Source organism: Aspergillus oryzae, chromosome 6 (assembly GCF_000184455.2).
Source record: "Aspergillus oryzae RIB40 DNA, chromosome 6".
NCBI lineage: Eukaryota > Fungi > Ascomycota > Eurotiomycetes > Eurotiales > Aspergillaceae > Aspergillus > Aspergillus oryzae.
In genome coordinates this window covers 3,127,214-3,144,134 of record NC_036440.1, presented here as the reverse complement: position 1 = coordinate 3,144,134, position 16,921 = coordinate 3,127,214, and the positions used below count along the sequence as shown (strand labels likewise).

Below are 16,921 nucleotides of genomic sequence, written 5' to 3'. Positions count from 1 at the left end.
TGACATCAACTTATTGTATGGAGGAATCCGAGACCAGAAAGTCTGCGTAATAAACTCTCGTCGGGGACCTAGTTCCGATGCAGACAGAACCCTTGAGCTACTACCACGAGCGGAGGTTCCGTGTTGGAAATCAGCCCAGCAGAACAGGTTTCAGATGAAACAGATGTGCCATGATTGTGTGGTTGGTCGACATCTGATTCAGTATTTTAGCAGCTGGATCTTTCCTATAAAAATTCGCTTGGCTCATGTGTCCTTCGTAATAGGTTGTATAACGTAAAATATATATTAGATACACTACTCTATGGTTTACTGGAAATTTTGCTGGTTCTGTCCAGGGGTTACATTCCTTCTGTAGCACTACTGATATATTCTCCACAGGCAAGTTAGTAATAGTTTAGAATTGCCATAATTTCCCGGAGTCCGAAAAGCCAAGTTCGCACGATAGAGGCTATAATAGGTTTGGTCGATCGTAGCAAATACGTAATCGGGCTCGCAATACGTTGGATATATAGCTAGTGCTTTGACCTCAACAACACTAGGTCAGACGCATAATTAGCTTGGTGCGCGGGCGGGGGCAGTGAAGCTAACGTTTCTCCACTGCATGAGAAGTGGTTCCTATTGGGGGAAAATTGCAAGAGACTCTTGAGTTGGTTACAACCAGCGTCTAAAGTGGGAATCTCAGCCTGCGCCCGTCATTGGGTATATACAGAAATTGCAAGTGGTTAATCCCGTATTTCTTGCCTTACAGGTCTCTTCAGGTAGAATTTCTCACATGGGCATCTTCGTCTCTATTACGAAATGGAAAACAAATATTGAAGATATACTCCGGTGAAAGTTCGAGCTATTGTAGAGCTATTATCCTGCTGTTAAGTGCCTGTTCTGACTTAATGGTAAAATTAAAGATACCCAGGACCATCCGTCCTCTGCTTCTGATCTTCTAAGTAGGCCTAAAACGCAAAGTCTCGCTAGTGAATCATAAATCCACGAGCCACCTAGTATTAAGTTAGTAACCTGTATAACATCGATAGGGCCCGTGGACCGCTGAACAGCGGCGTTCCCGTGTGTCGCCACTCGTATGATGGAGTCAAATGGGCGCAAGATAAAACTTACAAGCAAACAATGCATGGCACGCCATGATGCGAATTGGGGGGTCGTCGTCGGCTGAAAGAGCAATACCCAAGACGATATTAAGGTTTCTCACTATCTCGATCTAAGCCACAAGTTAGTAGCATTCATTCAATGGCAGATATACTAGAACAATCCGTACGATTTTGACGTTACGATTTGTAGTTGCGGAATGCAGAGCCCTCGACTCATGCTCATGTATCAGAGCTTTGGCTAAGCATATTTGCTGCACTGCAATTGCTGCAGTGCATTAGTTATGTACTTAGGTATATAGATGTAGGTCTGTATCTTGCACGTACCGTGTGATGTGCTGGTGAACCATAAAGCAGGAAAGGGTCTGCCACTGCTGGAATCGGCAGGAGAAAAATGTAATGGTTGGAAGATAGCTGGCCTTTGCATTTCCCAATCACATATCTTCCTTTTCAGGACGTCCGATATGACGGGAGGCATGTGCGCGGCAGTACTTGGTCCATAGCAGTAATTGATTGTTTCGGCTAGCAGCCACAGAGCTCGATGGGCCCAATCTCGTTCAGTTGGGTAGCTACGATATTCCCAAGTAGGAAGTAACCCCTTTTCAAGCGAACTAGTAGCCAGGCGCAGAGGGCGTCGAGTGGCCAATGCACATTGTACATCCTGCAGGACAAAAGCCCAGAATGAGGCCTCGGCGAGGCCACCAGCCAATCCACAATCGGGATGAGAATTGATATACACAGAACCAGCCAAGATATGTCGTTGTTGGTCTTGTGACAATGAGCGAGCTATAGAAACTGTCAGTCATTTCCCGTTATCTGCTATTCAGAATAAACTACTTACCAGAGAGCTGTTCAAGGCAACGTAATATCACGGTTGAGGCGAGAATGATATCAATGTCAATGCCAAAGTCGATAGTTTTCACAGCTGGTAGTAAAATAGAAATACATTTCTCATGGTACTTGTCTGCAACACTTGGATGAACTGACTTATTCGTATAAGAGAGGTGGCAGGCAGCGGTAGCTAGGCAGGCGTACAACAGGAGAGAGGAGGAAGGAGCTATTTCGACTGCATGCACGGAAAAGTGCCGTTCATTGTCAGATACATCCAACTGCATATGTAATATAGTTAGCGATCTGCTCCTGAAATTCGTCAAGTGTTATATACCCATGCACCAATCGTTCTCCTAAAGTGTCGAAGGAGGGATGCCTCATCCATGTTACAGATCTTTTGATCAGTTCCCATAATAGTTGTAGCCGGTAGGTTTCTGGCCGTTGGAGAAGGAGTATCAAGCGGTGCTCTGAACAACTGTGGTTCCGCGGGGGGATGTACAACGGACACAAGGGAAGATGCGCTGTCCAACAGCTTCCTCGAAGAGAACTGTGGTATTCCAACGTGGTAATCGGCCACTGCAAAGGGGGTTTCGTCTTCAGAAGCAACTCAGGCACGGTTAGTGCTGTTGTCAGTCTCACTATTTGGAGCATTTTGTGCAAGTCATGCATACTCTCAAGGCGTATATTGAGACAGAACTGGCCACCTGAAAACGCTGGGGTGCTTTTACCATAACGGTGAGGGCCCTTAGGTCGCAAAAAAAGACTCTGTTCGGGTGAGAAGGGAAGTATTTCTGGTTGCATCACTGCAGGGATGCACAGGCGGCCCGACTGTTCACAGCGTAAGCAGACTGGCGGATTCTTGTCACCTGAAGGGAGATGTTAAGGATTTAAGGAAAACATTTAATATGGTTCATAGAGATTAATATACTTCAGATGGCGTAGATGGCATGTAAGACTATTGATAGAGAAATGTGTCAGGTAAGCGCCTTCCGGGGGCGAAAAGGAGCAATGTTGGTTCCCTCTTTACTTACCATGGTCTCATTATGCACTCAAAACATGTGCTTTAGGTAAACAGGGAGATTAAGAAAATAGATAACGATATGATAGCGTGATGATGAACAAACCATATAGAAGTTGTATTATGTTCTCACTAGCCTCTGATAACGATTCCGTTGGTGATTTGATCCTTGGCAGGAGGTATCTGTAGACAAGCAAGCAAAAGAAGTCACCATGCCCCTTGTTGACAAGTGGTAGGTAAGGTTTATTTCAAGCATCCTGTGCCTTTAGCGCCTTCAGTAGACGTTCTATCGATGGTCAGGACGTGTGCTGGCCCACATCACACCATTTCGGTACGTTGTGTGCATATATCTAGGCTTTCTTTTTTCCTGGGGGGTGGGAATTCAGTGATTGAGATACTTGGCTAATGCACGAGTCATTTAAGCATAACCGTACGAGTCAGTCGTGTTGTAAAAGACCGGCGAAATAAAGGCTACAGATTTTGGCACACGAGACCCCAGGAGAAACGGTTACCGTCTTCTCCAGTCGGTATGCAACCAGTACCTTGTCGGTTAAATACGAGAATACTTGTATTGCGGACCGTTGGATTCATCCATCAAACACTGCAAACAAGACTCAGAACGCCACATCTACCTCTGTCTACATGGTGCAGCCAAAAGTGTGATCAAGTACAATAGTCCTCTACAAAACTCCGGTGGTCGGCGACGACCGACTAAGTTCCAGCTGGCCAAGGGTAACTAAGGCTGATCTACCTAATCGAGACATTTCACTAAACGTCCTCCGCGGAAATTGTGGCCACGTATTGTAGCGACATATCTATTTTGCTACTACACGCGGACGGATGGCGGTTCATGTAGTTGTAACCTCAAACGGGGACACTGTAATGATTCAATACGAAAACAATAGCGGGTGAGCCTAATGGAAGCGATAGTCAACCCACTGTATCATTTCGTATTAAGAAAGGTGGACCAAAAACAAAAAGTAATCAAACCTACCATGGATCTGTTACATATCTAGTTTCCCAACGTGTGGCTTGTTACCGTTGACTTACTCGTATTTCGACCATCCCTGCCAATTTCGTAGCAGAAGCGGTCTAGCCTAGCCAGATGTGGAATAGTCTGTCAGATGACCAGTCACCGCGGCCATGTCACGCTTCTAGAAATATGTCGAATTATATGGTTGGAACATTAATCAATGGATTGTAACATTTTTATCCAGAAGCCAGTATTACCTTAAACCCGAACCTCACGATGGTGAATGGTTGACTCGGGTGTGTCTTCGAATCCCACTCATCCGCGAATCTTCTGACCTAGGTGTAAATACAGATGTACAAAATACCAGCTAGGTTTATGCTTGTGTCTCTTAGCAGCATGGGAAGTGTTCGCAACCTATCAATCGCCACAGAGTCCCGGGCATCGACTTTCAATGAATTAGTACATAGTTATCCTAGGCCAAGTGGCTTTGCCGCTTTCCAAAGAAATTTCTATAGTTGTGTGTTTCCCGTTCCATTCTTAACTCTGCTAACAGCAAAAGTCGACTCGCAGACGGGAGAAAGATTAGTTATGGACACATCACGGGCTTGGCTACTGAGGTACTGACACTGCTTGCGTTTGGAGGCTGCGCTGTCTGGTTCTTGTGCTAGGGGCCCAGCTTGTTAAAGTCTTATCATAGGGCATGTAGAAACAACGTCCTGCACGGCAGCAGTTAAGTACGTAGGTGGCATCCCTGCGACTACTTTAGGATCAGACTGATTGTGTTGATATAACGAAGCATAAGTTAATTCAATTGTAGCCGAAGAAGTCAGGTTAGATGTGAACTAAATTAATTCTTGTGAACATCAGAAATATTAATAATGGTGACACAGTATCTATGGTTTAAGCCTTGTTGATGACCCGGGCCTGGGCCAAATTGCCTGAGCTTGAACAACCAATCCTGGCAATTTATTGCTATTACCCGGCTGGTTGGCCGATTCGTGTCGTCCAATCAGTCTATCTCCATACAATGCGTCTAATATACATGTCTCTCGTCTTCCAAATGGTGTGAGGTGTCATTTCCAATCTTTCCGCTTTTTGAATGATTGAACGTCGATGTGATTGTCTTTACAGTATATCCAAGAACCGTGAGAATGAACAGGCTCGAGCTGACTATAGTGGCCACCCCATTTTCAGCGACAGTCCAAATACGACCCGAGTTTGGACTGAAAGTGATATCTATATAATCAACACTTAGCAAAGCCGCAGGCTATATAATCCTAGAAAGTATAATGTCAGCTTTCTGCTAGGTGGAGACCATACGTTATCGACTCACAACAGGCCTAAGCTAAACACTAGTCCTGCCTACCACGGTACTACCTACTGAGGCATCCCGCTATCATCAACTGTGCGCGTGTGGAGGACAAGGAAGCAGCCTTAGCCAACTACTTCGGTGGTCCATGCCACCCTGGCTAGAATTACGGACTATCTGACCTGGTTCGGAAAATAAATGAAGCGCACAAGTAACCATCCTTCATTCTTCATTTCCACTTCACTACCGTATCGCCCCTGCAAACCGTACAAAAACGCTGGTGCAACCGAAGACCAACACGGATGACGCAGTAGCACGTCCCGGTTACGTCTTTGATCCTGATGGAGTCCTGAAAGATCCAGGAGCGGCCTGATGACATTCCTGCGTACCGAATCATTTTAAGACCGAAAGTCTTATGTGCAATGTTCGTCCGTCTCTGTCCAGTGTCCAAACATCCCGTAAAGCTCACTGACGCGATCACTTGAAGCGAAAGCAATGACCCACCAGGCCGGAAGCTTTCCAGATGTGGTCGGACACTCGTTAACGTTTGGCAAAGGGAGGAATTTTTCAGGTCCAGTCTCACCAGTTGGACAATGACCGATAAGGCGATAGACACGATGTCCACGTTGAATGGAGGTCTCCCGCAACCCGGCGAGCATATGCTCATGGTTGGCATGTACAAGTCCCCCCTAACCTTGAACCCATACTATGGTCCGACAGGCAATGGTTTTCATACCAGTCATAAGATAGTCAAGCGCATGATGCCTACCTAGTTATGGACAGAGGGTCAGAGTAAAGGCCTCTGACGGCCTCACTGATAATGAGGATATTTTTTCTTGTGAAGGTGAATAAGAAGCTTTAATGAGAAAAGGTCGAAGTTTGATGTGTTTCCATGGATATGTTCCGCCAGACTGCTCGCGAAGGCGCTGAAAGTATCCTACGATACTACAGTGATGTATATTGCCCGTTCTCTGGATCTGTAAAGATTTCATTTTCTGGACGATGCGATGTGATGAAATTGTACACTTACCCAGCATTGCAGGGTGAAATGTGTAAACTACTCAAGTAGATCCACTATGGCGTGGCCCCGATGAAAGGTTGCCTAGCATATGGCTTGAGACAGGAACGATTCAGAACAGAAGACAATTAAATGATGATCCAGAGGGCTGGAAGTAGATACTGCTAACTGTAGAGCATAGATCCACAAGATTTGATGACATTGTAAATCCTCTGCCACCTTGGTAGTCACGTTGGCATCTTATCATCATCCCCACTCCTGTTACTCCCGAGTGACCTCCACAGTTCGCTGCACTGTGATGGCTTTCGACCCTTGAGGCATTGAGTTGTAGTCCCCATAAATATCAGCTCGATAGCCATGTTCTCGCATTGGGGTTAATATCAACTCATGTGTGTCTACGCAACCCTTCTACGAGTAGCAAAGCATAGACTTGATCGAATCTGTTCAAGGCCTCGAATGAAATAGCGAACACAGGGGCAATAATGCCAGTCCTCGTGGCAGTCCACTCTGCTCAGATGGCTCTAATACATGGTTAGAGGGGATGATCGAGTGAATATAGCTAAAGGTCTGCCGAAACAGAGGCCATAAAAGCGGCATATTAGCAACATAGACCGCGGTAGACACCTCCGCGACATACCATTTCTGTCCTCTGTTTTAGTAGAATATTAGAATATACATCACTATATGGACTAACCAAGAACCAAGAACTGCCGAGTTCGATAAAATTATAATACTTATTCAAAGCAGCCATAAAGATCTAGTTTTTGGTTAGTAATTTACATCAGCAGGAGTAAACTAGATTCAATAGACAACGATCCTACTAAGACTAAATACAGCACACACAGCAATCTTTCTATAATTAAAATATACTTATAGTTGATGTCTTACACATCTACACACGAATAGGGCCTTACTTCTTCAAAGATAGCTGTAATTGGATGAAGAGTGGTAATAGTATACTCAACATCAGCAAATCCGAAGAGATGTTGAGAATAGCCGTCGTGATCAAATGGTTCAAGTAGGATCCACATTGGTCTATAGAAATTAATCAGTTCGTTCCTTAATTTTCCTATCAGACGTGTATCATACAGTCGTGAGTGAAAGGATTAACTGCCACACATTAATAGTTGAGGCCGGTTGTCCTCTTTACACCACGGCATAAAAGGGAAGTAAATATGCAAAGTGTCTCTTAAATGGGATTCCGCTCGTAGTTTACTATTTCAAAAATGAAGGGAGAGTTATCTGAAATAGCACATCAGAGAGGCTCGGACTGGTGATCTTCAACACATCCGCTCCGTACTCCGTCAAGATCCATACAACAGTGGGCCCGGCAATGATGCGGCAAAGCTCCAGGCCTTTAGTTTCTTCAAGAATCGTCTTGCTCCCAGGATGACTAGCAGGAAAATGAATTCTGTAGGTGAAGCCAACCTCTAGCGCGGAAGCAATGTAGGCTCACTATATATACCTGAATCAACTGTTCAATACTTCGGTGTCCAACCTCTCGGGCATCGCTACGGTCGAGACCAATCTACCGACGACCAGGCTTTATGTAGTTTCTAGAATATATGACCATTCCATTTACTGAAAAACTGAGTTCGATGTTTCAGAGCCCGGCAGTCCTGTCGGCACAGCCTGACAAGGGAGAACAGCGGGAAAGACAGACAATGGGAAAGGAAGACGACTTTACTAATGGAAACACTGGTATATGCATGTGCTTCAGTGGTTGAATAAATACGTTTTGCTGTCAGAACCTTTAATTCTAAATTTAGTAAACTGTCTCTAGGCTCCCAGTCAACAAACAACATAACAGTGGACCTGTAGAAAAACTGGTAAGTGTTCAACAAGTTGCACCATACTACCTCGAAAATTCTTATATTATGGCCTCAATGCAAAGGAAAGGCCCACCTAGTCCAACTGGCGCTATTGGGGAGTCGTTAATTAAGGGTCCAATTATCAGCCAGAGATATCTCCACAACAAGGCAGAAATAAACAAGGCCTTTATTAAGTTTCCTTTAAAGCTACAGAGACTCGGGGGTTCTTCTCTTCCTAGATAGTTTTATTATACTAATAATCTTGTTCAATATCCTCCAGATAGTTTAAAAAATTATATTAATCATAGTAATATTTAAACCAAGATCCACAGATAATATACTGGGCTTAAAGAAATTAACTTCCGTCTATATTAATATCTACAGAAAATCGTCAACTCTCTCTCTCATAGCTACAATCTCAATAGTTTTTTTATATAATGTAATAGAATAAATTATTTAAAAATTAGAATTCTCTATATAATTCTAATCTAAATATATTCATATATTATATAAGCCGGCGGCCCACCTACAGTTCGCTTACAGTGGGATATAGTTGCCTAAGACAACCGCCGCTATAATATAATAAAATACTAGAATAGCTTAGTATACAATTAAATCTGCACTAAATTATCTAGCTCACCCAACTCACCCGCACTCACCCTACAACTTAGCGTCGCTCGCCCGTAAAGCAGCGAGCCCCAGAGGGCACCACTGTCCTTTGGCCGAGCTTTCACAGTTGGCTTAAGTACGGCTGAGCGGACAGGAAGCCCTGTTCTCCACACCCTATGGTCGTATGTACTGTTTCTATATCTAAGGCTGAATATATAGAGTCACTCATATCAATTACACGGCAATATCCGTCAATTTGCTGCAGATATCCTAATTTCCCATCCCTCTATCTAAAGATCTAACACCGGAAGAATCGTTCTTCCGGAGGAGATAGCTTGAAAATCTACAGGATTACAAAATTACTTATCATTTGGAGTTATTAATAGACTGCTATACAATCCTTGGAAAGACACTTCTTCAAGTCACCCGAATCACTACAATCTCGGCATCTTGGAGATCGTCGGTCACTATTTTGTACGAACCAGCGATGCGTCGCTTGATCAAGGTCAGGTGATGTCACGTGTATATGGGTCAAGAGAGAATTTTTGAAGTAGAAGAGGAACCATAGTCTAGCATGTAATAGAATATCTTTAAGTTATTATGCGAGCTGGAAGGCTTACGGCTGATAAGCATATTATCTACTCTCTCCGTTACTTTGAGGAATGGCTTACTGACGTGTTTTGTGGCGCTATACTGTCACTACACCCACAAATATATCGGATGTTGCGCACATTTCAGCCGCTTGCTACCCACAATCAAAGGGCATAGAAAATCCACCACAATCGACATTCACAGCTTTACAAACCATGCTACGACAACTACATTATCCTAACCCAGCTTGGCACTGTGACATCCCTAGAGTTTTAGTAATCCTCGTCATGATATTTCAGTATCGTAGAGTTGGAACCTCAATAGCGTGGACTGTGTATATAGCCAATAGCTGTCAGCATTTGGATTAGAAAGCCAGTGCACTTTTTATTCACCATGACATCCCTCAGAAATATGGTTTCAGACTTCCCTGTTCTGATGATACAGAATTCGGTCTCGGTTGTCTTCCCCACATGGCCCTTTAATTTCAAACTTTGCGGCGCTACAGAGCACTGCAAATGCTAACATAGAAACCGTAAACATACCGAGAAGCTCGTCTATAGAGTTTGGTAGGTACCAAGTTTATGGGTGAGCTTAATGTGGACCAAGGAAAATTTGCACGGTTCAGCCAGAGTTGTGCGTTGATCGATGCTGGAGATGGTTGAGAAAAGCGGCAAGTGGGGAATCGCTGAGATAATGTGAAGAAAGTGCAAGATTGAATCTGTTTATAGGTTTTAGCTGTTGAATAGCTAGCTTCATATGAGATAGCTAGGGTATCGGGGCGTATTAGTCAAATTAAGCTTTTACCCCGTGGCAAAACCACGTTCACAAACTTTCGTGGATCTTTGTCTGGTTACGCTTTTGCTTTGCACTGGAATATGTAAATATGCTAGAGTTCTCCCTCCTGTTCCTTAAATCTTAAGCTGTTCGGCAAGCCGGAATTTTGGGTGAGACTCGGTAATCAGGTCGTCTCCCTTGCCGCAAGCTAGTTTAGTATCTAAGATTTGCACTTTGCGTAGGATACTGATTCCCACAATACTGCATAAGTAAATAGCTTCCCAGATTCTATAGGGCTGTAGACGAGTGTGTGGCCTGTGTTTCCATGAAACCTCGTTCATCTAAATTCGGGCTTCATCGTGGGTTTCAGTGGGGCAAGAAGCCCGAGCCGAGGGCTGCAGAACTTCTATGAGTATATATGGACCGGAATTCAAATCCGGACTGCGCAGTCTATGGTACTTTAAGCGAACTCGCTATGAAACTTTATTCTAGAGTGCATTGGAGAGGGAGAGCAATCACGCTCCGCGGATGCTAAATGGAGATCATAACACCTCTGTCTCCGTCTCACAGTCTTTGGCGCTCATGAAGCAAATCACCAAAAAGGGTTAATCATTTCTGATACTGTCGTTCCCACCAGAGCAAGAACAGCATTGCATCAGCATGGAGTTGCCTGCTGACCAAAGTTGGGTTTCTGTTGAATTTAACGGGGAGAGGCTTGTTTGCAGTTTTTCGACACGCGACCTCCGAGGCTTTTGTTGAAACAGACAATTACTTGACAACCGGAGCCGAAGAAGTTCTACCATCGAGTTGAGAATGTCGTAGCAAGAAAGCGGGCTAGATGCACTGGTAATCCTTCTTAGGAGCAGTCACGTACACACCTCTTAGCAATCCTGACAACTGGCTTGCTGTTTGCAATATCATATCGTTTGTAAGAGTGCCAGTGCGAATAATACTTTCCAGACTGAAGCAGCAAGCTGTAGCATCAAAGTCTCTCAACTGACGAATTATAAGAACCGATGCGACGTAATAGTAGTCCAATACATGCTCGCAATGTGAACCATACTCCGTAGTCCCTCGTGAAACTGCCTCCACCTGTCCATGTAAGAAATAAAGTACCCTCGAGCACGTCTGTTCGGGGACCAGCGACGCATATAATGCCGAGGGTCCTCTTGCCATGGCCCCACACCATATCATGTACTTTTGTACGTAGTATATGTCGGTACTCGTCGATTACTCGCATTTCTCCCACTGCACGACAAGTGCTCATTCTGACCTAGGTAACCTACCTTGTTGAAACTTTGAGGGGGCTGAGGGAAGTTACCAGCAGAGTGGGAAATTATGCTGTGGGCTTTCAGTCAAGATGCTGGCTCGAATCACCAGTGTGGAGCTTCCAAGGCTTTGAGGCAGAGCAAGACTTTCCTCTTTCTGCTTAGATCGGAAAATATTTCGGTTAGTACTTAGTAGGTGTCTCATGAATTGTTACGACCCGCTTGGTACCTGAGGGCTTTAAGCGATTTCGGCTATTGGTGAGGCTACTCCGTCTGGGTGGAGATGTGGGGATTCGCATTACTCGTACCTCGGAGAACAGACGGATTTCACGCGGCCCAGACTCGCTTTCCAAATTTTGATTTGCAACGCCGGAAAACCCCCTCAGCACTAAAATAGGCCCAGACGAAGGGTGTGGACTAGGGGTGACAGCAGCTTTAGGGCAACAAGAATAGTCTGGCGTATGCCCGTTGACAGATCATATACTGTCAACTTAACTTTCAACGTTAACAAGTGGGGGTATGTCAAATTTCTTCTAGAATTAGAGATCCCCTGTCCGCTGTAATATTAACTCTATAATTTGGAAGGTTTTGGTAGCTGAAAACCATGGATGGTGAGAAATGGCAACCTCGCTTCTAACCCATGGTAGGGCTAGATCTGCCCGGGGAAGGCTTCGTTCCCCACTGGAACCATTCCTTCATGGCTCGATCTGTGCCGCCTGCAAGCTAAAAATGTTTTGATCCCTAGCAGTTTCATGGCTCGTGAAAGCTCAACATCGTTGTAGATCCCATCCTGTTTCTGTCATTTTCTCTGCATCCTTATTTCCCGCCTGATTGCCATGTAAAACAGATCTTTCCCCTCTCTTCTCGCGATTGGATAGCTGTACGCTCTTTGATATCTCACCTGGGGTGTGGTAGGGTTATACTTTTCGCCCCATTTCCCTCGTTTTTTAGGATCGCGGCTGCTCTCTCTCTCTCTATCTCTTCACTGGGTTGCTGCACTATCGTCACTTCAGCACTGCCTCGGTAGTCGACAATTTCATCACCGCTTAACTGGACCATGAATTGATCTCTCTCTGAAATAACATGTCAAGCCTTGTCATCGGCACTGCGCCGGAGGGTCTGGACTTGTCCGCCGACAGGATCGCACAGAATGACGGCACGGTTGCTGCTGTGATGGCAATTGCCACAGTTTTCGTGGGTTTGCGATTCTGGGCCCGGACAACGAATAAAAGTGCCAATTTAGCATATGATGACTGGTTTGTTTTGGTGGCATTGGTGTGTATCCTAGATTCTTAAATGCTAGTTGGAGCTTTCGACTAAACATCTTGCACAGGCGTTCGCATATGGGACAGGCGTATGTTGTATTTTAGGTATCATCACCGCCAGCTACCTACTTAAAAGTCCCGTTGAAACTAACAAAGAGTGTTCTCAGGAGGCGCATATGGGACAGGCAAACATATATGGGTGGTGGAGGCAAATGATGTCCTAATGAGCATGAAAGTAAATGCCCTGCGCTTTCGCTCATAATACAGTCCTATGAGTCTAATGGTGAATGTACAGATTATCTTCGCCTACGTTGTCCTGTATTCCACGACAGTGCCCATGGTCAAATTATCCGTGCTTCTTCTCTATCGCCGCATTTTCCGCTTGACTTGGACGTTATATTTCTGCGGATTTCTCTCGATCGGATATGCTATCTCAGTCTCTACCACCATCTCGGTCGCCTGCGTCCCGTCATCTTTCTTCTGGACTCAATGGGTATATCCTTTGAGCGGAGGTTATTGTCGCATCAATCTCTACCAATTCTATTTGTGGAACGGTGTCGCCAACTTGTTCACTGATGTCATCATTCTATGCCTGCCCATGCCGATCGTATGGAGCCTGCAGATGCCCAAGGGTCAGAAATGGGCCATTAGCGGTATCTTCTTGCTCGGTGGATTGTAAGTCACGCACCTCCATAATCACCATCCAAACGAGACTCTAACACAGCCCTTCCCGCAGCGTCTGCGTAGCCACAATTGTCCGCATCTGCGCCATCACCAAAATGAAAGACTCCGTCGACATCACATGGGTAATCGGCGACGCCATGATCTGGTCCAACGTCGAACCCTGCATCGGTATCGTCAGCGCCTGTCTCCCGACGCTTCGGCCACTCTTGCGTCAGATCCCTCAGCTCAGACTCTGGGGCATGTTCGGCAGCAGTGGGCTCTCGAGGGACTATAAAATGACCGGCGAGGGCACTTCGGGCATTTCGGGCACGCCGCTGCAGAGTACCGGGAACCGATCCGGCTATCGGGCCTCGAATGGTAAGAAGTATCAGTTCTGGCCAGAAGAGGATGAGATCTACCTGACCACCGACGTAGGACGTGCTAGTACTCATCCAAGAGAGGAAGGCGTGATCCCGTCGAATGGCTCTACTGCTTCCGGTCAGGAGCTGAATGCTATGCAGATTAGGGTGAAGCAGAACTTTGACTGGAGGGAGGAGAATCCATGATCTGGGAGGAAGTCTGATTTTCAATCTTGCGCTGTGCCTTTTTCCGAAATGAGATAGCCGGGTGGAAGAGCCGACTACATCTGTCTAGTCGTGGTGCCTCTATCATATGTCTTATGACTGTATACCCATCTATAAATACCCAAGCTTTCTTTTGTTTTTCTTTATTCACATTTTTAGAATAGCCATTTTGTTTCTGCAAGATATGTACTTTCATAACGGTGAGACACTTATCTGTCCAGATAGGGTAATTTAGTCAAATCATGTATCGTGACATAGCCCTTACTTATTCACGGGATAGATTGAAATTACTGCCAATCTACTCGCTAATAACTCCCGTAACCAAGGCCCGCACACTAAAGTTACCCTTATCCGGGTACGGAGTACCGAAATCGCGAGCAAAATCGATATTACTCTTCGGCGTCTCATACAGCTCAATATCAAACCGACGGACGATCGTAGCGATGACCAGGAACAGCTCCGCATAGGCCAAGCTTTACAACAGTTAGCTGATGCAAACATTGTCGAGGGGTATTTGATATCTTACTTCAAGCCCACACACATGCGGCTTCCTTTCGAGAAGTTCACCAGATAGCGGTCCAATCGCTGTCCCTTGGCAGCGGCCCGGATCCATCGTTCCGGGTCAAAAGCGTGGGGATCAGAAAAGATTTCCGGGTCCATCAGGGTGAAGTAATTTGTTTCGCTGACGGGGGTCTAGATTGTTGTCAGTGTCTAGTTGACCCCACCGGGACGGGGTCTAGCTCACTCCAGGCGGGATAGTGTAGTCTTTATACACCAGCGCTTCGGTAGGTGCTACTCTCGATGATCGATTCGCAATTCCGGTTGAAAGACGTAGGGATTCGCTGATTACTCCGGACTAAGCTAGCATTAGCATGTATTGTTTCGTGTGAGAAAGGCAATACATACCATGTACGGCAGTTTTTCCAAGTCATTCCACGTCGGCTGAGAATCCGGCGTCGGCATCACTTGCTTCAGCTCCTCGCGAAGCTTGTTTCGGATATCCTCTCTAGTGAACAAATGCCACGCCCCAAGAGCAAGCGACCTCGCAGTCGTCTCGGTACCGCCAATCACCAAAGCAAAGCCCTCATTCATGAGCCGATGCGCAGAACGCATATGTTCCGGCATGGATGGCGCGGCAAGCGTGTCGATCAATGTCCCACTGCCAGCCTTGGAGTTTGCCTTTTCCAGCGCAGCCGCACCCTGCTCATAGAGCTCCTTTTTCTGACTCGCCAACGCAAACGCAGGGGGGTTCAACACCTGCAACAGGGGAAGCGGCATGACATTCATAAGCGTCTGCAAGATGGGGAAGAAGTAAAGCAGATGCGCAAGCTGGAAGAGACCATTGATGCCATCTCGGACCTTGGCGTTGAACCCCTCCTTATCAAGATTATTAGGGTTGAATCCGTACGCATACTGGTGGATGACATCGGAGGTTAACGCCGCAAACGCAGCGTCCAAACTGACGACCGTGTGCGCACGACAAGCCTCCTGGAAATGCCCCACGAGTTTGTTCAAACTGTCGCGGATCAAGTGTTCCTGGTTCTCGATCGCGCGCTTGGAGAAGAATTTCGCCACGGGTGCGCGCCGCTGGTGATGAGTTTCCTGGTCGATTGCTGAGAAGCCCGAGCCTTCGAGGCCGAACTGGGCGACGAGAACGGGGTCCTTTTCGCGTTTGCGGGCGCTGGAGGCGTAGATGTCATCGTAGTAATCCGGGTCCTTGATGTGAACTTCACGGGGGTTTATGCGGATGATTGGGCCTGTTCTGTGTCAGCCTTTGGCCTATAACGTAGGTGGGGGATTCAATATGCTTACCGTAAACTTCATGCAGCCGTTCGAGCTCCCAGATAAATAGGCCGCCTCGGATGATGTTGTGGTAAAATTCGTAGCCATGGGTAATCGCAGCCAACTTTGGGCCGGGGATATGGCTCAATGGGTGAAAATACAGGCGATAGATACTCAGAAACACCAAATAGGTAACAAAACCTATCCCTAATATCACCAACAAGGCCATGGTGACGGTTGCATTACTCGCAGACAAAGATGAAGAAGGAACAATACAATTCTTACTGAGTCAGTTATTTTTTTTTTTCTACCAGGGGGGTCCCTGCCAGTGGCAGGAAGCGCACAAAATAATTCCATAGCCCCTATTGGCTTTCTGAGTAAGGTTACAAGTGTCACCGTTGCTGATGCAGTGCGCTAAGCACTAGCTTGAGACCGTTGAACTGTCTGTTGCCCGCCCCGCTGTCCGGACGGATTCTGATCCCGTTAGCCGTTGCTGCTCCATCTTTTGCCGATGGCTATTGGTTGTACCGCAATAAGATAAGGACACAGTTGTAGTAGGATAGGCAGCTAGTCTTTTGGAGGTAAGATGACTGCTTGGCTTCTCCGCGTTATGAATCTGTGTGTGATTACTGGGTAGAATCAAATGCCAGTTTAAGTGAGGACATGAAGAAACAAAGGTGGTTAATGGTGTCGGCTTTGGACTTTTATTGTACGTACCATCTCATAGAATTCTACCTGTTGCTTCCTCCTCTGAGAAATTGTGTTGTTTTGAGAAGAATAGCGACACCATGATCAGACCACCTTTCATATTCTTGTCGTCAGTCTAAGCCGAGGCCTGGAGAACAATTAATCTAACAGAGTAGAAGCTAGGAACGGGATTGCCTACGCGATACCTAAAATTAGAGGGCTAGCGTTTGCTGTTGTGCAATTGCTGTTTACAGTAGGCGGTCAACAGGCACCGAAAGAATAACAAATTTCCCAATTCTTACAATTGCTCGCCTCGGAACACTGGTTAAATTTCTCCTCATCCTCTCGGCTTAGGGCTAACTGCCAAGTCCAGACCATTTGCCATGTGAAACAAATATCGAGATGGCCAGAATGTCCCAAGCAGCCTGCAGGGTCAAATGCATGAGATCTCACCCTTGATCTAAACTACAAAAACCGGATGAACTAGGGTACTTAACTGCCGGAGTCTTGGGGCTCGCTGGACATGCGAGGAATGCTCGGAGTGCCGATCCCCGGAACAGAAGCCCTAATCCCCCGTTCCCACAACGGAAATTCATCAACATCGTGAAACTGCGATTGTTTCTTACGCCTTGCCTCCATTT

General features: G+C 46.0%; 3 protein-coding genes across 3 annotated transcripts; 2 read left to right on the top strand and 1 right to left on the bottom strand.

The window, feature by feature from the left end:
- Window positions 1-12,382: 12,382 nt before the first annotated feature.
- AO090038000204 (uncharacterized protein) lies at window positions 12,383-12,780 on the top strand (the record flags this gene model as incomplete). The annotated part of the gene is made up of 2 exons (XM_023238397.1): window positions 12,383-12,574; window positions 12,670-12,780. The coding sequence occupies 2 exons, from the start codon at window positions 12,383-12,385 to the stop codon at window positions 12,778-12,780; spliced, it is 303 nt and encodes a 100-aa protein (XP_023093038.1).
- A 55-nt stretch (window positions 12,781-12,835) lies between these two features.
- Window positions 12,836-13,793, top strand: AO090038000205 (uncharacterized protein; the record flags this gene model as incomplete). Its single annotated transcript, XM_023238396.1, has 3 exons — window positions 12,836-13,239; window positions 13,301-13,605; window positions 13,663-13,793. 3 exons carry the CDS (start codon window positions 12,836-12,838, stop codon window positions 13,791-13,793), a joined length of 840 nt encoding a protein of 279 aa, XP_023093039.1.
- A 316-nt stretch (window positions 13,794-14,109) lies between these two features.
- Window positions 14,110-15,822, bottom strand: AO090038000206 (cytochrome P450; the record flags this gene model as incomplete). Its single annotated transcript, XM_001825109.1, has 5 exons — window positions 14,110-14,284; window positions 14,338-14,504; window positions 14,557-14,667; window positions 14,718-15,568; window positions 15,624-15,822. 5 exons carry the CDS (start codon window positions 15,820-15,822, stop codon window positions 14,110-14,112), a joined length of 1,503 nt encoding a protein of 500 aa, XP_001825161.1.
- Window positions 15,823-16,921: the final 1,099 nt, after the last annotated feature.